The sequence below is a fragment of the Chlorocebus sabaeus genome, chromosome 9, assembly GCF_047675955.1.
Source record: "Chlorocebus sabaeus isolate Y175 chromosome 9, mChlSab1.0.hap1, whole genome shotgun sequence".
Lineage (NCBI taxonomy): Eukaryota > Metazoa > Chordata > Mammalia > Primates > Cercopithecidae > Chlorocebus > Chlorocebus sabaeus.
This window is the reverse complement of record NC_132912.1, coordinates 71,337,875-71,362,284: the sequence shown is the minus strand read 5'-3', so window position 1 is coordinate 71,362,284 and position 24,410 is coordinate 71,337,875. Positions and strand designations below refer to the sequence as shown.

At 40.1% G+C, this 24,410-nt stretch overlaps 1 protein-coding gene across 1 annotated transcript in view; it reads left to right on the top strand.

Annotated features, from left to right (window-relative positions):
- The first annotated feature begins 391 nt into the window (after positions 1–391).
- The window catches only part of VPS26A (VPS26 retromer complex component A), a 51,518-nt gene continuing 27,499 nt past the window's right edge, over positions 392–24,410 (top strand). The window contains exons 1-2 of the mRNA XM_038009139.2: positions 392–507; positions 7,197–7,346. Coding sequence (XP_037865067.1) covers positions 505–507; positions 7,197–7,346 — 153 coding nt within the window. The 5' untranslated portion in view covers positions 392–504. The remainder of the gene's footprint in view (positions 508–7,196; positions 7,347–24,410) is intronic.

The window sequence follows — 24,410 nt, the reverse complement described above, 5'->3', positions numbered from 1 at the left end:
CTACCAGGCCTAAGGAAGCAGGGGCTCCCATCTGCCTCGGCAACCCAGGGACCCAACCAAAGAGAGCGCCTCCAGAAGAACCCTTCCTCTCCTTCCTTCCCAGCCTCTCAAACTTTCACAGGAACTGGGTGTGGCAAAGAGGCAAGACACTGAATAGCTAGTCCGGTGACCAAAGAGGGGGCAAGGAGGAGCCCTCGAACCTGCGTCTACCCGGGCCCCGCCCACTCGACGTCATTTTCCCGCCCCTCCCCGCCCCCGAAGGGTGGAGCCTAAGGCCCCGCCTCCAAGCGGCCTCTCCCCGTAGTCGGGCGGCCAGCAGGGCGGGGCATGAGGCCGGGAGAGGGACGGGTGCGGGGGGAGGGGGAGAGGAAGGGAGTGGTCACGTGTGGCGGGCGGCCCGAGGTCACGTGACGGGGCGCCGGAGCGGAGGGAGCCGGGGCTGGGAGTTCTCCTGAGGAAAGAGGAGAGGAGTGGAGTGGAGGGGACGCGGCGGCGGCGCTGACAATGGTGAGTGCGCGGCGGCCCGCGCGCTCGCCTCCCGCCCTCGCCCCCGAGCGCGCGGCGGGCTGGCCAACCGCGGGTCGGGCGTCGCCGGAGGAGGGGACGGGCGAGCAGGGCGGGGAGCGGGGTTAGGCCTGTCGGGCCACCCCTGGGTCTGGGAAAAGCGGGCGGCGCCACCTCTTCCCGGTCTCGGCAAGGCCCGATCACCTACGGGCGGCGGCGGCGTGCTTTCCTGGCCATGTCGGAGCCTCTGCCCGCGTTCTTCGACCGCCTGTGGGTGGCTCTGCCTGGGGACTCGGACCCCGCCTCTGCGGGGGCTCGTCGCCGCCTCCCCTACTTAGGTAGCCAGTGCCTGTTCTCCCGGGCAGCCTCTCTTCCATGCAGATGGGGTGACCCGGGAGCACCCCAGCTCCGGACTCTGCGGGGGACTTGGGCACTCAGTGTGTCACGAACTTGATAAACTGATATTTTAAAACCTGACTATGGTGACATTCTTTGATTTCATGACCCCAGTTGAGGCTTTCTGTTGACACTTGGAAAATGGAGAAAAATAAAAGGACGTTGGAATGGGGGACGTCTTTAACTCCAGAGACGCCCGTCTGGTGCCCGCCGTTTTAAGCGTTGGCTCTCATTTCCGTCCCCAAGCTGTTTCTCTGAACTTAACGCTCTGGGTTGTTGAAACGGCCTGGGAAGCAGAGGAGGGAGAGGAATCAGTGCTCTCACCACAGTCCGTGGAAGCACTATCCTGGGCATAATGGTATTTAGTTGGGTGTCGGCAGTCTCCTCTAGGTTAGATCTCATTTTACCCATTTTCTGGTAGTAGTCAATTCGCTTCATTTAGCGCCTACTGTATGCTGTCCTAATACTACCTGCTTTTCCCAAAGCTCACTGATTCAATAGACTGCTTGAGACTTTTGGCTAAAAGGCCAAGCCAGGAATATATTTTAAAAGCTACTTTGAATAAATAACTTTTAAAATCAGTAATGGTGTTGCTTTCATTAAAAAAAAAAAAAAAAACCCAGACATTCATATTCATTCTTAAGAGCTTTTTTTCTTTCATTCAACAAATTGCTCAGGTGTGCCCAGGGGACTCGAGTAAAGTGGAAACAACTCCTGCTCTCGTAACTTACAATGTAGGGAGAGATAAACATTTATTTGTGTAAATTATTTGTTTAACGTGGAAATTAGAATTGTGACAGTTACTAAGAAGGAAGTATTGGGGGACCTTGCCTAGTCAGGGAGTTAGGGCAGGCCTCTTTAAATGAATATCATTTGAAAAGAAAACTTAAAAAGTCCTCCTATTTTTTGCTTACTTTTGTAATTATTACTTTTAATACACTTTTTTGAATTATGTTCATGAGCAGTTTATTTTTATTTTCAAGTTACTCCTCAAACTAAATTGTAAAACTTTAAAACATTGAAATAGGCACAGATGAATATATATATGAAAATTTGCTGTTTCATTGCTTGTGTATGGGCTAAGTGAATGAATTTGAGAGTCAGCCTTCTACTTCAGAAATGCAATGAGTTGCATTTCTTTACATCCAGTGGACTTGATGAAATTCCTTCAGTGAGGACTAAAAAGTTGCCTTTTTATGTATCTACATGTATTTTTGCTAATTGGTAATGCTCAATATTGGGTTTACAAATTATATGAAAAATCTTAAATTAACCTAAAGTCAGTGATAGGAGGTTTAGACCAAGATTAGAAAACTGTAAAAACAATTGCTAGCATGTTTTTATAGTCACATATATTGCAGTCCAGTTATTTAAAAGCTCCTTAAGAGTTTTAACTTGCATATTAATAGTTAATCCTGAAAATTGCAATATTCCAAACGCGCCCTTGAAGATATCTTTACCAAAAGAAGTGGGTAGTATTTCTGCACTTATCTCACCGGGTGCGGTGGCTCACGCTTGTAATCCCAGCACTTTGGGAGGCCGAGGTGGGCGGATCACTTGAAGTCGGGAGTTTTGAGACCAGCCTAACCAACATGGCAAAACCCTGTCTTGGCTAAAAATACAAAAAAAAAAAAAAAAAATTGGCTAGGTGTGGTGGCGCATTCCTGTAGCCCCAGCTACTCGGGAAGCGGAAGTTGCCTGACCAACATGGTGAAACCCCGTCTCGACTAAAAATAAAAAAAGTAGGCGTGGTGGCACGCGCCTGTAATCCCAGCTACTCAGGAGGCTGAGGATTCTCCTGAATCACTTGAACCCGGGAGGCGGAGGTTGCAGTGATCCGAGATCACGCCACTGTACTCTCACTCTGCCTGGCGACAGAGTGAGACTCCGTCTCAAAAAAAAAAAAAATCTCAAAATTGAATTGCCATCTACATCATATCCTAACCCTCAACAAATTTCATTCTCTTCTAGTCTTTAGCAGTTTGACAGTTCTGTATTTTACTTCCTCTTTAACATATCAAAAGTATTAGAATTTGATTTACAATAATTAGAAAAATAATTTAATTTCATTACCCTTTATTTGAAATGACAGAAGTTGCCCGTCTTGGAAAAAACTTTGAAAGCAAGACTTTGGGTAGAGATCTTTCAACTCTTTCTAAAACACAAGCTTTTTTCAAAACTCAGTTATTTTTTCTTTTTGTTCTCTACCTGTAAAATGTAAGATATCCACAATTTTCTGGAGGCGTTTTTTAGTAAGACTGGTTCTTTTATTATTATTATTATTTTTGAGATGGAGTCTCGCTCTGTCGCCCAGGCTGGAGTGCAGTGGCGTGATCTTGGCCCACTGCAACTTCCACCTCCCGAGTAGCTGGAACTACAGGAATGGGCCACCACACCCGGCCAATTTTTTTTTTTTTGTATTTTTAGTGGAGATGGAGTTTTGCCATGTTGGCAAGGCTGGTCTCAAACTCCCGACCTCACGTGATCTGCCCGCCTTGGCCTCCCAAAGTGTTGGGATTACAGGCGTGAGCCACTGTGCTCGGCCAACTAGTTCATTTTTGATGTGCCCTAATATAAAAAAACTGAATGTTAACCCAATGCTGTATTCTCATGGAATAACTTGTTAAAGTGCAGTAATTTATTATTCAACCTATTACTTTTTTGCATATGCTATACTAGGCTTTTTTAAAATGCCTTTTGATTGCTTCCAATTTTAGTGTTTTGACTGTATTGAAAAATATCTTTTTTTTTTTTTTTTTTTTTTGAGACAAGCTCTTGCTCTGCTGCCCAGTCAGGAGTGGCTTACTGCAGCCTCCGCCTCCTGGGTTCAGCCTCCCAAGTAGCTGGGACTGCAGGCACACACCACTACGCTGGGCTAATTTAAAAAATTTTTGTAGATGTGGGGAGTCTAGCTATATTGACCAGGCTGGTCTCGAACTTCTGGGCTCGAGTGATCCTCCTGCTTCAGTCTCCCAAAGTGCTAGGATTACAGGTGTGAGCCACTGTGTCCGGCTACTTTTTTTTTAATTGTGAAATATTTCTTGCATCCAGAAAATAATAGAGGATAACACATAGTTTTTCACATATTTTTAATGGTTAGGAATTTAAAAATTTAAAGAATGGTGTCAAAACATTGTTTATCATTACATTGTTAGTTAATCGTGAAATTTTATAAAATGAACTTGGTTTATACTATTTTAATTAGTGGCAATTTTATTTCTATTAAAATTTTTTTTAACTTTAGTGATTTTATTTTACTTTTTCCAGACGGAGTCTCGCTCTGTCGCCCAGGCTGGAGTGCAGTGGCATGATCTCGGCTCACTGCAACTTCTGCCTCCTGGGTTCAAGTGATTCTCCTGCCTCAGCCTCCCAAGTAGCTGGAACTACAAGTGCATGCCAACATGTTCAGCAAATTTTTTCTATTTTTATTAGAGATGGGGTTTCACCATCTTAGTCAGGATGGTCTCGATCTCCTGATCTGCCTGCCTGGGCCTCCCAAAGTGCTGGGATTACGGGCGTGAGTCACCGTGCCTGGCGATTTGATCTTTTAATGTCAGCTTTCAAATCCCAAGTGGAACTTTATGCGTGTTAAGCATATGCATGTGGAAAAAAGTTATAATATTTCCTTTTCTCTGTGAAACAATTTTTATAGTTTTCAAATTGTATTTTTCTTTTAAGTAGCTCTGGGAAGTGTCAGAAGGAATGAGAAAATTAATTTTAAGGCCAAGCAAGGTGGCTCATGCCTGTAATCCCAGCACTTTGGGAGGCTGAGGTGGGCGGATCACTTGAGCCCAGGAGTTTGTGCCTGGCCTGGGCCATGTGGCAGAAACCCTGTCTCTACAAAAAATATGAAAAGGAGCCAGGTTTGGTGGCGAGCACCTGTAGTCCCAGCTACTTGGGAGGCTGAGGTGGGAGGCTTGCTTGAGCCCAGGAGGCGGAGGTTGCAGTCACCTGAGATCATACCACTGCACTCCAGTCTGGGTTACAGAGTGAGACTTAAAAAAAGAAAATTATTTTTAATTTTTCCGTTGCTGTTTTATGACTCAAATGAGTTAATGTGGATGTCATATGGAAGCAGAGCTCATTCTTATTGCTCTCTCTGCCAATTAGCATTATCCTTCAATATAACCAATTTCGTTTTCCATTTAAATAGACTGCTACTTGAAGATGTTGTCTTCTACCCTTTCGTGATTGCTCCTCCCACACAACCCCTCTACCCTGCTAGCTTAGCACATATTTGATTACTACTTGATTTTGAGCTGCTATACATTCTCATTTCTGTAGCCCTTAGGAGAAAATGTACTACAGTATTTCAAAATTTACCATTTTGAGCAAGTTTTTGGAGTATGGAAGCTACCTTGGAATGGACAGTGTGTGTGACCTATCACTGATGCTTTCCATTCTCTTTTTTTCTAAATTAGTTCAGAATAGTTTTCTGATTAAAATTAGTTTTCTGGTTAAAGTTTGAGTTTGTTATTTGTAATTTTGCCAGAAAAGATTAAAACATCTTGCCAAAAAGAAAGTTTTTTTTTTTTTTTTTTTTTTTTTTTTTGAAACGGAGTCTCACTGTCGCCAGGGCTGGAGTGCAGTGGCGTGATCTCAGCTCACTGCAACCTCCGCCTCTGGGTGCAAGCGATTCTCCTGCCTCAGGAGCGCACCACTACGCCCAGTTAATTTTTTGTATTTTTAGTAGAGACGGGGTTTCACCATGTTGGCCAGGCTGCTCTCGAACTCCTGACCTCGTGATTTGCCCACCTTGGCCTCCCAAAGTGCTAGGATTACAGGCGTGAGCCACTGTGCTCGGCCTAAAAAGAAAATTTGCTGCATATATCAAAAGTACTAATCTGGTAATTCTTTTAGTTGGTTTCTTAAAATTATCCCTTTTGTTAATATAGGATTTAGGAAAACATCATCTCATTTGAGTATAGTATCACCTTGTGTCCTACATAGCCACGAAGTAAGCTAACTTAAAGCAAACTAATGACTTTCCTAAGTGGGGACAGAACTGAGGTTTAATATAAATTCCATCGACATAGTTTGCTACTGTACCAATGCTAATTTTCTGGGAAAGGCTAATGTTATCAACTGTTCCAGATTTCAGTTAATTTCTCTTGTATAATTGTTTATTTTCTGTTATTAGAATGGTATGTGTTTGTTCAAAATTAACATTCAACAGGTATTTTAATGCCTTCTGCTAAATGCCATACACTGCCTTACATGAGCCTCATGGAGTTTACAGTTCAGTAGGAGAGTCAGGTACTAAATAAATAAGCCTTGTGAAACCGAAATTTGGAGAATCCAGTTTTGATTAGGAAGTCAAGGAAGGTCTCATGGATAGGGAGTCAAACTGAAACTCAAAGGGTGAATTAGGTTAAGAATACTTTGCTTGGCTCTAAGACAAGAAGAACACTAGCAAATTGGAACTTTTGAAGAAAGAACTCTGAATGTTGGAGGCTGAGTGGCTGGAGAGAAGAATAGTGTCAGATATATGTAGACCACATTAGAGAATACATTGTGTGTGTGTTTGTGTTTAAAATAACAATTGAAGTAAAATAACTATTGAAAAGTACACGAATAGGTGTATAGCTTGATTAATTTTCACCAAGTGAAATGCCTCTGTATCAAATGCTCAGATTAAAAAAACAGCCAGAACATTACTAGCAGCCAGAAGCTCCCTTTGTGCTTTCTTTCAGTCACTGCCTAACTTGTAATACCGTAATGTACCTTACATGTTTTTTACTTACTATGTGAGTGGAGTTATACATACATTTTTTGTATTCCTTTTGTGTCTGACCTCTTTCAGTCAACATTATGTGTATGTGATTCATTCTTGTGTGTAGTTGTATCTTTTCTAATTCTATTGCTGTTTGGTGTTCCCATTTATATGAATATATACTAAAATGTGTGTATCCATTCTTCTCTTGATTGATATTTGGATGTTTCTATTTGGGGGTATTATGAATAACACTTATGAATGTTCTTTTTTTTTTTGAGACAGCTTCTTGCTCTGTTGCCCAGGCTAGAGTGCAGTGGTGTGATCTTGGCTCACTGCAACCTCTGCCTCCCGGATCCAAGTGATTCTCCTGCCTCAGCCTCCCGAGTAGCTCGGACTGCAGGCATGCACCACCATGCCCGACTAATTTTTGTATTACAGACGGGGTTTCACCATGTTGGGCAGGCTTGTCCCAAACTCCTGACCTCAAGTGATCTGCCGTAGGTCATAGGTAATTAAATTCAAATTATAAAATGTAGTGTCTGACTGAATGATAATTATGACCATTTTCATTTTATTTCAGAGTTTTCTTGGAGGCTTTTTTGGTCCAATTTGTGAGATCGATATTGTTCTTAATGATGGGGAAACCAGGAAAATGGCAGAAATGAAAACTGAAGATGGCAAAGTAGAAAAACACTATCTCTTCTATGATGGAGAATCTGTTTCAGGAAAGGTAAATCTTCTGTTTGACAAAACTATCTAATTGTAAGATATCAGAATTAGTTACCAAAGTGGTTTGTGCTGTTTCTTAAATTTGAATAATTTTGTGAGGGAGAGAGAATTTTTTTTCCCCAAAGGTCAACTAAAATATTTGATTGATTAGAACAGAATCTTTCCTGCAAAGGAACGATTCTTACCCTGGAAGGCTTTCAAGGGAAGAGCCTCTAAATTTCATGTATAATTTTCTGTTTAAGTCTCCTGTGTGGTTCATGAAAAAAAAAAATTTTTTTCTGTTTGTGATTATGTGCTTCTGTCTAGTTTCAGACAGTTTCTCCAGATCAGAGCTGTAATTTGCCCAAAGTTTGTTTTTCCTTTAACATTAAGTTAGAGATTGAGAGTAAGTTAGAGATTGAGAGTAATTCTCTGGTATAACTTTCTAAAGGTTTTTTCACATTCTTTGTAACTCTCTGTACTGCTACTGTTGTGTCTGTTGATCTTATTTCTAGCTACTCTGTAGAGTACTTCAGTACTTTTGGGATGTGTCTATGCATGGTCAGATATGTTTATGACGCCTTCTATAAGGTTTCACTTTTTTCTCTTTTTCTTTATCCAATAATGTATACGGTTTTTTGTTTGGGTTTTTTTTGTTTTTGTTTTTTTTGTTGTTGTTGTTGTTGTTTTTGAAATAGAATCTCACTCTGTTGCTCAAGCTGGAGTGCAGTGGTGTGATCATGGCTTACTGCAGCCTTGTACTCCTGGACTCAGGTGATTCTCCCACCTCATCCTCTGTGGTAACTGGGACTATAGGCACACACCACCACCTCAGCTAATTTTTGTATTTTTTTGTAGAGATGGGGTTTCTCCATGTTGCCCAGGTTGGTCTTGAGCTTCTGGGCTCAAGCAACCCACCCACCTAGGCCTACAAAAGTGCTGGGATTACATGTTTGAGCCACCACAGCTGGCTGATTATTCTTATATTTTAGGGAATATGATCAATACTTATTGGTGGTCAGTGATAGTGGAGAATGGTAATATTATAGACAAAAGCCACAAAACATTTGAAATAATTTTTAAAATAGAAAATACTAGGATTTTTCTCCCCTGCTTGTTCAGTTAATATATTCACGTGGTAGGCAGTTTTGGAAATAAAATATATATAGTCTCTTCATATAGAAATAATTCACTGTTAAAATTTGGGTATGTTTCCTCTAATATTTATGTATATGTAATATATTAAGCATACCTTTTCCTCTATTTGATATTTAAGCAGTTTGTTTTTCAGATGGCTTTCTTCATATCTTTGGTAATATGGACATCTGTATATATAAGTTTTTCTCTAAATTTCTGTAGGACAAGATTATTTCCTTAGAATAGATTCTTGAAAGTGAGCTGCTAGGCCACAATTCATGAAATATCTGAAGGATCTTAATACACATTAATTTGGAAAATGAATTTGCATTAAATTACATGTCCACCTATGGGTCTTTTTCACCCAAGGCAGCACTGAATATGATCACTTTGTAATCTTTGCTATTTTCATAGGCAGAAACAATCTTATTATTTTAATTTGCATTTCTTTGGTTACTAGAGAAATTGAACTTAGATTTACCAGCCATTTGAGGTTATTTTTTTTTTTTTGGACTGCATTGTCTCTTGTGGTCCTTTGCCAGATTACCTATTGGGGTCTTAGTGTTGAATCTGAAGTGAATTTTTTGGTTTTCAACTTTACTTAACTTATATTCTTCCTTTTAAAAGATGGGAAAAGAAAAAGGCCAAGTGCAGTGGCTTACACCTTTAATCCCAGCACTTTGGGAGGCCGAGGAGGGAGGATCGCTTGAGCCCAGGAATTTGAGACCAGTCTGGGCAACATGGGGAGACCCTGTATCTGTCAAAAAAAAAAAAAAAAAAAAAAAAACGGAGAAAAAGAGAGGCCTAAAGAAGAGCAGACAATCATCAAAAGGATGGAGCATGTCAAATGAAAGAAGAGTAAAAGTAGTAGTGTTTGGCCTATTGAAATGACTTGTTAGTGGGCTGGGGGTATAGTAATACCAATCTAGATTTCTTTCTAGGGAGAGACAACCTAATATCTCAGATATTTCTTTTATAGATATGACATGTAACTATCTCTCCTGCTAATTTGTAAGCTCCTTAAGATCAGGGGATCAGAGTGTGCTTCTGTAGTCACCATAACATACATCATGGTATTGATTACGTAATAGGCTTTCACTAAATATTTATTTGGTTTATTTACTGTTTTTAAGTCTTGTAGAGAATAGCCTCAGTCTAGTTTAAAGTAATCTTATGTCACCTGGACCAGTTGAAGTTCATGGCTGATATTTATGGGATAAAGGAAAAGGGGGATGTTTCAGGTAAAAATAAAGCTACTCCAGTGTGTTTTTTAAAAAGAATAGTTGGTGTTCAAATTACATTTTGATCCTGGGTATGGTGGCTAATGCCTGTAATCGCAGCTCTTTGGGAGGCTGAGGAGGGAGGATCGTTTGAGCCCAAGAGTTCAAGACCAGATTGGGCAATGTAGCAAGATCCCGTCTCTAACACTAAGTAAATAATTTTTTAAAAAATTACATTTTGGAGGCCAGGTGAGGTGGCTCACACCTATAATCCCAGCACTTTGGGAGGCCAGGGCGGGCGAATCACTTGAGGTCAGGAGTTCAGGACCAGCCTGGCCAACATGATGAAACCCTGTCTCTACTAAAAATACAAAAATTAGTCCAGTGTGGTGGCACACGCCTATAATCCCATCCACTCTGGAGTCTGAGGCAGGAGAATTGCTTGAACTTGGGAGGCAGAGGCTGCAGTGAGCTAAGATTGTGCCACTGTACTCCACCCGGGTTGACACAGCAAGACCCTGTCTCCAAAAAATAAATAAATAAATAAATAAAAATTACATTTTGGAATTGCTAGAAATCATACGTAGACCTGATCAACTATATATAGCATTTTTAAAAATGATAAGATCTCTTACAGGTAAGTATTTTCAGTTTTAAAGTTACTGTATCTTGAATCTGATTGTTTATTAGTCTGAGATTTTTTTCATTTTAAATGTTTTCATTGAAAAAACACATGTAGAAAACCATCACAACAAAAATAAATTATTATAAGGCATATTTTCTTATAATCATCATCCAAGTCAAGAAGTAGTACTTTGCCAGCTACCCCATGTGTCCTGTCTCCATCACACTCCCATCCCCTCAAAAGTAACCACTGTACTGACTTTTATAGTAGCACTTTCTTGTGTTTCTTGTTTAGTCTTGCTCATTTAAGAAAAATTTGATATGGTTTTAAAATCTCTCTTAATCCCAGGTTCCCTCTTTATACCTTTCTTTAACTTATAATATCTGTTGAAGAACACTTTGGTCATTTGAATTGTAGAGTTCTCTATGTTTGTGTATTCCTGGTACAGTTATTACCTTTAAGTTGGCAGGTAGGTCCAGAGGCTTGAATCAGACTCAAGTTTGATTCTGCTTTGATCAAGATCTTCGAAGATCTTTGATTCTTCGTCTTGCTGTGTCACCTGCTTCAGCCTCCTGAGTAGCTGGGATTACAGGCATGCGCCACCACACCCAGCTAATTTTTGTATTTTTATTTTTAGTAGAGAGGGGGTTTTACTATGTTGGGTCAGGCTGGTCTCGATCTCCTGACCTCGTGATCCACCTGCCTCGGCCTCCCAAAGTGCTGGGATTACAGGTGTGAGCCACCGCACCCAGCTTGTCTTTTATCTTTTTTGCAACTGTTGATACTCAGTACCTAGGTTGATTTAACTCACTGGGAGTTGCAGAATGGTGATACTTTAAATTCTGTCATTTTGTTTTTACTTATTAGATGCAATACATTTATAAAGAGATGTTATCTATCTCTTGTGACCTAGTGGTACAGCTCATATAGAAAAAAGAATGCTTGACCTTTTTCCTTTTTTGGCTATTTATTTATTTAGAGACGGAGCCTCACTCTGTTGCCCAGGCTGGAGTGCAGTGGTGTGATCTCAGTTCAGTGCAACCTCCATCTGCCAGATTCAAGTGATTCTCCTGCCTCAGCCTCCCAAGTAGCTGGGATTACAGGCATCTGCCACCATGCCCAGCTAATTTTTGTATTTTTAGTAGAGACGGTGTTTCACCATGTTCGTCAGGCTGGTCTTGAACTCCTGACCTTGGTATCCGCTCGCCTCAGCTCCCCAAAGCGCTGGGATTACAGGTGTGAGCCACTGCACCCGGCCTTTGACCTGTTTTAAAAAATAATAACTTGATTCCTTATCCTGCAAAGGGGTAAACTATTAATATTTTTTCTCAATAACATTTATAAACTCATGATTTAAACATACTTGATGTTTATAAATATTGCCCTATTGAAGCTCCAGTTGTACAATCCTGTGTAACAAATTACCACAAACTTAGCAGCCTAAAATAACAAATTTATGTCTTAGGATTTTTGTGAGTTAGAAGTCCAGGTATGGGTTAGATGGGTCCTACGCTCAGGGACTTACAGGTTAAAATCAATCCAAGGTTGCAGTCTCGTCTGAAGTTCAGGATTCTCTTCCAGGCTTACTGGTTTTTGGCAGAAATTTCCTTGTAGTGCTATTACTGATACCCTTGTTTCTTGTGCAGTTGGCTGTCTGCTCCTAGAGGTTGCCCTCAGATCTTTACTGAGTGGCCCCTTTCTCTCAGTTTGCGTTATCTTCAAGGCCAGGAGGAGAACATCGCTCTGACATTCATCTTCTTTTAAAGAGCTTACCTGGTTTGATCAGTTCCAGCTAGGATAATCTCCCTTTTGATGAACTAAAAAAATCAACTGATTAGTTACCTCATCACAGGAGTGGTATCCTGTCATATTCACTGGACTCACCCACACTCAAGAGGATTATACAGATGTGCACACCATGGGATAGTAATATTGAGGGCTATCTTAGAATTCTGCCTACCACATTTGTATTGACTCTTATGTCTTTTGGACTTGGGGGCCGTAGGATTTTTCTTTTTTTTAAGCTATATTGAGATATACACACACACACACACACACACACACACACACACCATAAAAATTCACCTATTTTAAGTGTGCTTACAATTTTTAGTAAATTTAGAGTTGTACAACCATCACCACTAATTCCAGAACATTTTCATTACTCCAGAAATTTTTTAAAATGCTGTACCATTAGCAGTCATTCTCCATTTCCCCTCCTTCCAGTCTCTGACAACCACTGATCTCTGTTTCTATGAATTTGCCTATTCTGGACATTGCATATAAATGGAATTATATAATATGTGGTCTTTTCCTGTTTTGTTTCTTTCACTTAGTATAATGTATTTGAGATTCATCAATACTGTAGCATTTGTTGTTAGTATATCATTGATGAATAGTATTCCATTTTATGGCTATACCACATTCTTGTTTATGCATTCACCAGTTGGTGGGTATTTGGGTTGTTTGTATTTTTTTGCTGTTGTGACTAATGCTGATGTGAACATTTGTGTAGCAGTTTTGTGTGGACCTATGTTTTCCTTTCTCTTGAGCATGTACCTACGAGTGGAATTGCTGTCTTATGTTAAATATGTTTAAGTTTTTAATAAACTGCCAAAAACCCTGGGAGTTTTTGGTGGCTTTCTTGCTAACTGGTATGACAAGATGTTTAAGGGTCTTTTATGTTTCTGCTTCATACTTGTACTCAGCCATATGTTTCAAGGCCATAGTTGCATGCAAAGATGGCTCATTGCTACTGTGTTGGACATTATTTCTAGGCTGCTCAGTGGATAGATGGGGAGGGTTTTTAAAATACAGATTTAATAAATACATGTATTTTTATTTGTGTATATTATTTAAGATAAAATACCTCAGGAATCATATTGTCATTTCTAATTCAGTTTGAGAATTAGAAGTTTTTACTTAACCTCTTATGTTACATGTGTATCTCCTTTCTTCTGCATCAAAAATACTGATTTTCAGAGTCAAAGGGGAAGATATAATTAACATATCGCATAATTTACTCATTGTCTTTACGCCACATTATATACATAATAGTCTCAGAATAGCGATACTAATATTACCACTACCAATATGATTATGAAGTTAGTTAAAAAAAATTCAGCATTTGCTATTTCTATTTTACTCACATTTCTTAAATGTACCATAGTAAGTACATTGTCAGAGTGTATAGTAATTATATACTTTATGTGCTTCCTTTCAGCCCTCACTTAGTCTTGGTTTTATAAATAACTGTTCATATAATGTGCACCACCAGTCCTTATATCTTTGTCTCTTTATTTGTTTCACTGTCTGAAGCTTATTGTCTAGTTACTAGAGTGTAATAGATTCCTCAGGAAATGCTCATGTGAACAATAAGGCCTAAGTTTTTGCATATTGGTAATGGGTTTTTTGTGTCCTTTATACTTGAAAGTTAGTTTTTCTGAATAATCTTGGCTTACATTTTCTTGAGTATTTTATTTATTTTGTATTTATTTATTGTTTTTGAAACAGAGTCTTGCTCTGTCGCCCAGGCTGAAGTGCGGTGGCGTGGTCTCAGCTCACTGCAACCTCCGCCTCCTGGGTTCAAGCGATTCTCCTGCTTCAGCCTCCCAAGTAGCTGGGACTACAGGTGCCCACCACCATGCCTAGCTCATTTTTTTATTTTTAGTAGAGATGGGGTTTCACTATATTGACCAGGCTGGTCTCAAACTCCTGACCTTGTGATCCACCTGCCTTGGCCTGCCAAAATGCTGGGATTACAAGGTGTGATCCACCGTGCCTGGCCTTCTTGAGTGTTTTAAATCTATTATTACTCCATTGTCTTCTGGCATAGGGTATTGTTGACAGTTTTTTCATTTGAGGAAAGTTTTCTTGAATTACAGCCGTTATTAATTAGTATTTATTCCATTCCTTTGCTTTGGTTTTCTTCTATCAATATTGTTGAGTCTTGTTTGAGTGTGGTTTTTTGCTCTTGTATTCCTTCTGCTTAGCCTTTATTTCTAAAATGATTTTTTCTTCTAATTCTTTTCTGATTTTTCTCACCCTAGCCTAAGATTTTCTTTCATGTATTGTATCATTTTCTTAATATTGTATAGCCTGTTTTGAAATAAATTACAGTTTTGATCTGTCTTGTCTGTAGAAATGCCATTCTGTTCCTTCTCTTTTTTCCTTAAAATAACTTTGTATGGGATTTGACCTTGATATATTTATGTTGCTAATTTTTATGTGAAATTAGTTTTCCCCAAAAAAATTTTTTTTTGAGATAAGATCGTGCTCTGTTGCCCAGGCTGGAATGCAGTGGCATGAGCACACTCACTGCAGTCTTGACCTCCAAGGCCAAGCGATCCTCCCACCTCAGCCTTCCAAGTAAGTAGCTGGGACCACAGGCATGTGCTACTATGCCTAGCTAATTAAAAAATACATATTTTTGTAGAGACAGGGTCTTGCTATGTTGCCCAGGCTGGTCTCAAACTCCTGAGCTCAAGTGATCCTCCCATCCTGGCCACCCAAAGTGCTGAGATGTGAGCAACTGCACCCAACCTTCTGAACTTTTTTTTTCGTGAGGGGTGTCTCACTCTGTCACCCATGTTGGAGTGCAGTGGCGCGATTTCAGCTCACTGCAACCTCCGTCTCCCAGGCTAAAGCGATCTTCCCACCTCTGCCTTCTGAGCAGCTGGGGCCACAGGGGCACACTACCACACCCAACTATTTATTTATTTATTTATTTTGGTATTTTGGGGTATATATTGGGGTTTCACCATGTTGCCTAGCCTAGTTTCAAGCTCCTGAGCTCAGGCCATCCACCTGTCTCAGCCTCCCAAAGTGCTGGCGTTACAGGTGTGAACCGCTGTGCCTGGCCCTTCCTGAACTTTTGATGGTTTGGTTTAGGATAGTTTTTCTAACCAGCTATCCTAGACAGGAGGCCTGGCTGGTCAGTTTTGAGTGTTCTTACATTATTGGATTGTGCAAAACCCCTTCCAGCTTTAGCTCTTATTCTCAGATTGACACCATGCTTTCCAGTGAATATATATGAGTGATTTGGGGGTTCTTAGGTCCATCAGACACTCCGTTGCTTTCTTGGATTCCTCCCACACAACATTAGTATCATGCAGGTTTTGTGGGTATTAACCTGGTTTGTCCCTACGCATTATGTTTTGGGATTGTGGGAATACTTTATCTTTTTCTGTGGTAAATTAGATCCTTAGATTTTTTTTGGTTTTGCTGTCTAGTTGGTCCATCTGTTTTTATGTGAGGATCTGGAGAGATTCAAAGACTATGTTGCCATCTTCCCAGAAATTGATCTGAGATTTTAAAAGGCCGTGTGTAACCATTCTGGCAGTTTAGCAATATGTATCAAAATCTTCAAAAGTGGATATCATTTATAGTAGCCAGAATAGGCTGGATTATTACTATGACAACCCCAAAACTCAGTGACTTAAAAACAACAGTGGCAGTGGCTTCTTTCTTGCCCAGGCAACATGTTCCTTGTGAGTTAGCTGAGGGCCTTGTTCTGTGTCGTGCTCAGTGATGGAGCAGCCACTCTGGAACATCACACTCATCATAGCTGAGGGAGAGAAATCTCTGCAGAGTCTCTCACAAGCCATTAAAATGCCCTGTCCTAGAAGTAACAAAGAACATTTTTGATCAAATTTATTGTCTCTAGAAGCAGTCTCATTCGTACATCACCCAACCACAAGAAGGTAGGGTGCATCATACCATGCGCTCAGAATGTATACAGCTGGAAATATTTGAGCAGTGCCTATATTAATATTATTTTGATCCGCAAATTCTTCTGATCAGATTTTATCCTAAAATAATCAACTTTGTTCATTGTACTGTTTATAATATTCACAAATTGAAAGCCACTTAAATATCCAGACATTAAAACACCTAATTATGGTAATAACCATTAAGTGCCTAGGTCCATTATTAATGTGATGATATACACCTGTATTCATTCACATGAAAAGAGGTTTGCTATAATAACAATATTTATTGAGTACTCAACCATGACCCAGGTATTCCTCCTTAAGTTCTTCACAATGATTCCTTTTTTTTTTTTTTTGGAGACGGAGTCTTGCTCTGTTGCCAGCCTGGAGTGCAGTGGCACAATCTCCGCTCACTGCAGCCTCTGCCTCTCGGGTTCAAGTGATTCTCCTGCCTCAGCCTCCTGAGTAGCTGGGACTACAGGTGCATGCCACCACACCTGGCTAATTTTTTGTATTTTTAGTGGAGACGGGGTTTCACTGTGTTGGCCAGGATGGTCTCGATTTCTTGACCTCATGATCTGCCTGCCTCAGCCTCCCAAAATGCTAGGATTACAGGCGTGAGCCATCGTGCCAGGCCTGTTTTTTTTTTTTTTTTGAAGTAGGGTCTCACTGTGTTGCCCAGGCTGAGTGCAGTGTCATAATTACGGCTCACCACAGCCTCATCCCCCTGGGGGCCCAAGTAATCCTCCCACCTCAGCCTCCCAAGTAGCTGGGACCACAGACATGTGAACCACCCTGCCTGGCTAATTTTTATTTATTTATTTATTTATTTTAGAGATAGGGTCTTGCTGTGTTGCCCAGTCTGGTCTCGAACTCCTGGACACTCAAGTGATTCCCCAACCTTGACCTCCCAAAGTGCTGGGATTATAGGCGTGAGCCACTGTGCCTGGCCGAGGATTATTTTAAAGATTATCTTGTGTTCAGTAAAATTAGGATAACTAAAGAAAATGAGGCCAGTCGCGGTGGCTCACGCCTGTAATTCCAGCACTATGGGAGGCCGAGGTGGGTGGATCACGAGGTCAGGACATCAAGACCATCCTGGCTAACACGGTGAAACCCCATCTCTACCGAAAATACAAAAAGTTAGCCGGGCGTGGTGGTGGGCACCTGTAGTCCCAGCTACTCAGGAGGCTGAGGCAGGAGAATGGTGTGAACCCGAGAGGCGGAGCTTGCAGTGAGTTGAGATCGCGCCACTGCACTCCAGTCTGGGTGACAGAGCGAGACACCGTCTCAAAAAAAAGAAAGAAAATGAAAAAAGTGGTATGGATTTGTAGTAATAACCTCAAAAAGACTATCTTGAGACTGAGCTTGAGGCTTTTAAAGCTAAGAAAGACATTTTAAACCTCATATTTAGAATAAGATGAATAAGAAAATAATATGCTCATTTGGCACACTTACTTTAGTATAACAAGTGCAAAAGAAAGCTTCCCCCCCGCCATCCAAAAAAAAAAAAAAAAAGATTTAAATTGGGAAAGGTAGGATCATTAAAAATTAAAACAGAATGAAAGCCTTGTTATGGTTAAGGAGATTAAAAATAAACTAACTAGTTTTCAGACATCCTGGTGACCATACCAGACAAATGCTGTGGGATAATACTGAAAGAATTTTGCAAAACTGGTCACCAAATCTCTGCTAGGAGTCCTTTAGTAATTGTGTAAAATGGGAGAGGTTCTAGAATATAAGAAAAGCCCTTATTTATAAAATGGGGCAGAAAGTTTGTTTCAGGTAAACTTAATATTGATTCCTGACATATCTCTAGATTATTAAATAGATGATCAATGAACATGCTGAAAAGAAAGCTTGAAGGAAAGAGAAGAGGAAACAACGGGTTGTATACAACCGAGCATGTGTCACTAAGAACAAATCTTGCCACACCAATCTAGGATTTTTGAAATGTCCTAGTGTATAAAAAGATCACTGGGCTGGCATTGGAAGATCTAGCCTTAATTTTACTGTTGTCTTGGTAGGTAGCTCTGGACAGTCATTTATTTTCCTGGATTTCACCTGTAAGTGTAGGAGGTTGGACTGGATCATTGGTTTCCAAACTTGGCTTTGCACTGTAGGATGCTCTGTGTGAAAATCCTTCATATATTAGATATTATGTTGGATCTTGGGGGTCTGACATCTCGCCCACAGCAAGAATAAATTCCTTTTGTAATATTCCTAAGGTGAGCTTCTGTATGCCTACTTTTCGGAGTGTGGGGATTCTGCTGTTCTGTTAACACTATCCACTCTGTTTTTTAGAGATACGTAAAATAAATCTAATCCCTTTCTAAATAAGAGTTCTCTTTAAACATCTTCCACATCACTGTCTTGTTTATCCTAAGTCTTCTCTAAGCTAAGTATGCTATTTCCTTTAGTTATTGTTCAAGAAACTTTGGTTTTGAGTCTTTATCACCCAGATTGCTTTCTTTTATTTTTCAAATTAAATTTAATTTTTTTGAGACAGGGTCTTGCTGTGTCACCCAGACTGGAGTGTAGTGACGTGATCATGGCTCGTTGTAGCCTTGACCTCTCGAGCTCAGGCAATCCTCTCACCTCAGCCTTCCAAGTAGCTCAGACAACAGGCAAACACCACCATGCTCAGCTAATATTTTATTTTTATAGAGTTGGGGTCTCCCCATGTTTCCCAGGTTAATCTCAAACTTCTGGGCTCAAGCGATCCTCCTGCCTCTGCCTTCCAAAGTGCTGGAATGACAGGCGTGAGTCACTGTGTCCAGCCTCAGATTCTTACATAACCAAATAGAAAACTGGTTTGCATTATCTGTATCTAGCAGTTCCACTCCTAGATACATATTCAAGAGAAATGCAAACATCTGAGCATCAAAAGACACACATAAGAAGTTTGTAGCAGCACTGCTCATAGTAGCCCAAACTGAAAATAACCTAAACATCCCATAGAAGTGGAATAGATAGATTGTGGTATATTTATACAATGAAATCTATTCACCAGTGAGAAGGAACAAAACTATCATTTCACACAACCTGGATGAATCTTACAATCTGAGTGAAAGGAGCCAGATATTAGAGATGCATGACATACCGAATTACTCCATTTATATGAAGTAAGTTCAAAAACAGACAAAACAAATCAGTCATGATAGCAGCCAGGGTAGAGCTTACCTTTGGGGGAGGGAGGACTAATGCTTTGGAAGGGTCACAAGGAAGGCTCCTGTAGTGCTGGTGCTGTTCTGTTTCTTGATCTGGGTTGTAGGCACATGGGTGACTTCATTTTGTAAAATTCATTGAACTATATACTTACAACTCATGTACTCTTTTTTTATATTTCAATAAAAGGTTTATTCACACAATAGAAGGATACATCACATAGTACTTTTAAGAATTAGTGGGTTGGCTGGGTACAGTGGCTCACGCCTGTAATCTCAGCACTTTGGGAGGCCAAGGTGGGTGGATCACGAGGTCAGAAGTTCAAGACCAGTCTGGCCAACATGGTGAAACCCTATCTCTACTAAAAATACAAAAAGTAGTTGGGCACAGTGGCGTAGGCCTGTAGTCCCAGCTACTCGGGAGGCTGAGGCAGGAGACCTGCTTGAACCTGGGAGGCGGAAGTTGCAGTGAGCCGAGATCACACCACCACACTCCAACCTGGGTGTCAGAGTGAGACTTCATCTCAAACAAACAAAGAATTAGTGGGTTGAAGCTGGCATGGTGGCTCTTGCCTGTAATCCCAGCACTTTGGTAGGTGAGGTGGGAGGATTGCTTGAGTCTAGGAAACCAGCCTGGGCAACAAAGTGAGACCCTGTCAGGCCAGATGCAGCGGCTCATGCTTGTAATCCCAGCACTTTGGGAAGCGGAGGTGGGCAGATCACTTGAGGTCAGGAGTTTGAGACCAGCCTGGCCAACATGATGACACCCCGTCTCTACTAAAAATACAAAAATTAGCTAGGCGTGGTGGCGTGCGCGTATAGTCCCAGCTATTCGGGAGGCTGAAACAGGAGAATCACTTGAACCCGGGAGGCAGAGGTTGCAGTGAGCCGAGATGGCATGCCATTGTACTCCAACCTGGGCTTTAGAGCGAGACTCCCATCTCAAACAAAGTGAGACCCTGTCTCAAAAAAACCCCAAAAAACCAAAACCAAAAAAAAGCACACACACACAAGAAAACAAAAAAGAATTAGTGGGTTATAAAATAAAAATATCAGAATACTAGTTCCAAAAAGATGATTAAATCACCACTTAAAGAAGAATAATAGGAGGCCAGGCACGGTGGCTCACCCTGTAATCCCAGCACTTTGGGAGGCCGAGGCGGGCAGATCACGAGGTCAGGAGATCGAGACCATCCTGGCTAACATGGTGAAACCCCATCTCTACTAAAAATACAACAAATTAGCCGGGCGTAGTGACGGGCGCCTGTAGGCCCTGCTACTCGGGAGGCTGAGGCAGGAGAATGGTGTGAACCTGGGAGGCGGAGCTTGCAGTGAGCCGAGATTGCGCCACTGTACTCCAGCCTGGGCAACAGAGCTAGACTCCATCTCAAAAAAAAAGGAGACTAATAGGAGATAAAAAGATTGAAAAGCTAATCAGAAACTACAAGATGGATGATCAGGTATGAAAAGCTCTGGCAAACAGGAAGTATACAGGGCAAATGTTTCTCTCAGAGATTTGAATTTGGGGAAACAAAAGTCAGGTGGCAATAGAAAGAAACGTAGGAATGAGTTAAGACAGAGAATATGAAGCCAAAGTAACTTAAGCTTTTAGTAAACAGAAGCTATGAGTTAGGAAAAGATCTGCAAAGTAGAGAGTGAGAAAGTAAAGGGAGGAAGAACAAGAAGAAAAGGGAAGAAAGCCAAGTCATAAATGAATACTTTTAAGAGCAATTCTAGATTTTCAGAAAAATTGAGCAGAAAGTAGAGTTCTATGTACTTCCGTCTTCCTTACCCTAGCCCCACATGGATTCACTGTTACTAATCTTGCATTAGTGTGATACATTTGTTAAAATTGTTGAACCATTATTACATTATTATTAACTAAAGTCCATAGTTTACATTAGGGTTTACTCTGTTGTACATTCTCTGGGTTTTGATAAATGCATAATGTCATGTATCCATCATTGTGATATCATATAGAATAGTCTAACCACCCTAAAAATTCCCTGTGTTTCATTCACCTAGTCATGCCGCTCTGGCACCTGCACTACCACCGCCATCCACAGTCTCTGGCAACTAATGATCTTTTCACTGTCTTTATAATTTTGTCTTTTCTAGAATGTCATGTAGTTGTAATCATATAGAATGTAGCCTTTTTAGTTTGGTTTATTTCATTTAGCAATATTCTTTTAAGGTTTCTCTATATATCTTTGTGACTTGATTGCTCATTTATTTTTAGTGCCAAATCGTATTCCATTGTATGGATGTACCAAAGTTTGTTTATCCATTTACCTACTATCTTGGTTGGTTCCAAGTTTTGCTCATTTTTCTATCTAGTTGACTCTTTTTCTCTTACTGATGTGTAGGATTTTTTGTATATTCTTGATAAAGATCTTTTATATATCTAGTATGGAGTCATTTGTCTATATATGTATTGTAAATATCTTCTACTTTCTGGTTTGACTTTGTAGTCTCTTAATGGTATCATGATAAACAGTTCTTAATTTTAATAACAATAGGTATTTAATGTTTCATTTTTGTTTATGCTTTTCATATCTAGTTTAAAAAATCTTTGCCTACCCCTTGGACACAAAAATATTCTCCTGTTTTTTTTTTTCTCCTATAAATGTTATTTTAATTAATTAATTTATTTATTTTTGAGACAGAGTTTTGCTCTTATTGCTCAGGCTGGAGGGCAGTGGCACAGTCTCGGCTCACTACACCTTCCACCTGCCGGGTTCAAGCTTTTCTCCTGCCTCAGCCTCCTGAGTAGCTGAGATTACAGGCACCCAGCACCACACCCGGCTAATTTTTATATTTTTAGTAGAAACAGGGTTTCACCATATTGACCAGGCTGCTCACGAACTCATTACCTCAGCTGATCCACCTATCTCGGCTTCCCAAAGTTCAGGGATTACAGGCATGAGCCACCACACCCGGCCTAAATTTTATTTTTATACTTCACATTTAGATCCTTGTTTTGCTTGGAATTGGTTTTCAGTTTGTCTGTGGTGGTGACATAGAAGTCAAGTTTATTTTTCTTCTTCTGTATGGATACTAATGAACCCAGGATGTATACTAAAAAAGCCATCCTTTTCCACTGCACTGTCATTCCACCTTTGTCATAAATCAATCTGTGGTGTGAGATAGGTCAAATTTATTTTTCTTCTGTATGGATAGCTAATGAACCCAGGACGTATATTGAAGAAGCCATCCTTTCTCCTGCTGCACTGTAATATACCACCTTTGTCATAAATCAGAGATTGTGTGCACCTGTTCAGAACTTTGTTCTGTTCTGTTGGCCTATTTGTGGCATGTACTTTTTTTTCTTTTAATAGCCTAATTGAATTATAATTCACATGCCATAAAATTCACCTATTAGAGTGTATAGTTAGTGATTTTTACTATATTTGCAGAGTTGAGCAACCATTATCAAAACGTAATTCCAGAACATTTTCACTACCCCAAAAAGAAATCCCATACTACTAGCAGTCAGTACCTGAGAACCACTAATTTACAAATCTCCTTTCTTTCTGAATTTGTTGATTCTGGACATTTCATATAAATGGTATGTACTGTGTGACCTTTTGTGTCTGGCTCCTTTTACCTAGCATAATGTGTTCAAGGTTCATCATGTCGTAGTATGTACCCATACTTCATTCTTTTCTATTTTTATTCATTCATTTTCATTCTTTTTTATTTTTATTCATTCATTTTTTCATTCATTCATTCGAGATGGAGTCTCGCTTTGTCTCCCAGGCTGGAGTGCAGTGGTGCAATATGGGCTCACTGCAGCCTCTGCCTCCTGGGTTCAATCAATTCTCTTGCCTCAGCCTTTGGAGTAACTGGGATTACAGGCATCTGCCACCGCGCCCAGCTAATTTTTGTATTTTTAGTAGAGACGGGGTTTCACCACGTTGACGAGGCTGGTCTCAAACTCCTGACCTTGTGATGTGCCTGCCTTGGCCTCCCAAAGTGCTGGGATTACAGGCGTGAGCCATTGTGCCTGGTCAACACTTCATTCTTTTTTTAAAAAATTGTGGTCAAATATATATTACATAAAATTTTCCTTGTAACAGTTTTAAAGTATATAATTCAGTGGAATTAATTCCACTGATAATGTTTTGCAACCATAGCTACTATATTTCCAAATTTTTTTCATGACTTCAAAATAGAAACTTTGTACCCATTAGCAGTAGCTCCCCATCTTCCAGCCCCTGGTGACCTCTAATCTACTGTCCGTTTCTATGAATTTGCCCATTTTAGGTATTTTGTATAAGTAGTCATAACATTTGTCCTTTTGTGCCTGACTTATTTCATTTAGCGTGTTTTCAGGGTTCATCCATGTTATGGGATGTATGAGAACATCATTTTTTGTTTGTTTGTTTTTGGTGCCAGATAATATTCTAATATATATGTGCAGTATAAGGATATACCACATTTTGTTTATCTACTCATCAGTTGAGGACATTTGGGTTGCTACAGTTTGACCATTATGAGTAATACTGCTATGAACATTCGTGTACAGGTTTTTATGTGAACATATGTTTTAACTTCTGTTTGATCTTAGGAGTAGAATTGCTGGGTCATATGTTAACTTGCTGTTTAATTTTTAGAAGAACCGCCAAATTTTTCCAAAGTAGTTGTACCCTTTCACATTGCCTCCAGCAATATATGAGGGTTTTGGTTTTTCCATGTTCTTGGCAACACTTAGTAATGTGTCTATTTTTTATTATAGTCGTTTTAGTGGATATAAAGTGGTATCTCATTTTGATTTGCAGTTCCCCAAGTAGTAATCATATTGAACATCTTTTTGTGTGCTTATTGCCATATGTCTGTGTTTTTTGGAGAAAAGTCTATTCAAAGTTTGGCTATTTTTTAAATTGGATTATTTGTCTTTTTATGGTTGAGTTCTAAGAGTTCTTTATATATTCTGGGTACAAGTCCAGATATGTGTTTTGCAAATATTTTCTGCCATTCTGAGTTGTCTTTTCACTTTCTTGGTGTCTTTTGCAGTACAAAAGTTTTAAATTTTGATGAAGTCCAATTTATCTATTTTTTTTCCTTTTGTTGCTTGTACTTTTGGCATTATTTGAGAAATCATTGCCTAATCCAAAGGTCATGAAGGTTTGCACCCATGTTCCCTGCTAAGAATTTTTTAATTGTAGCTTTTACATGTAGTTATTTTATCCAAATGAGTTAATATTTGTGTATGGCATGAGGCAG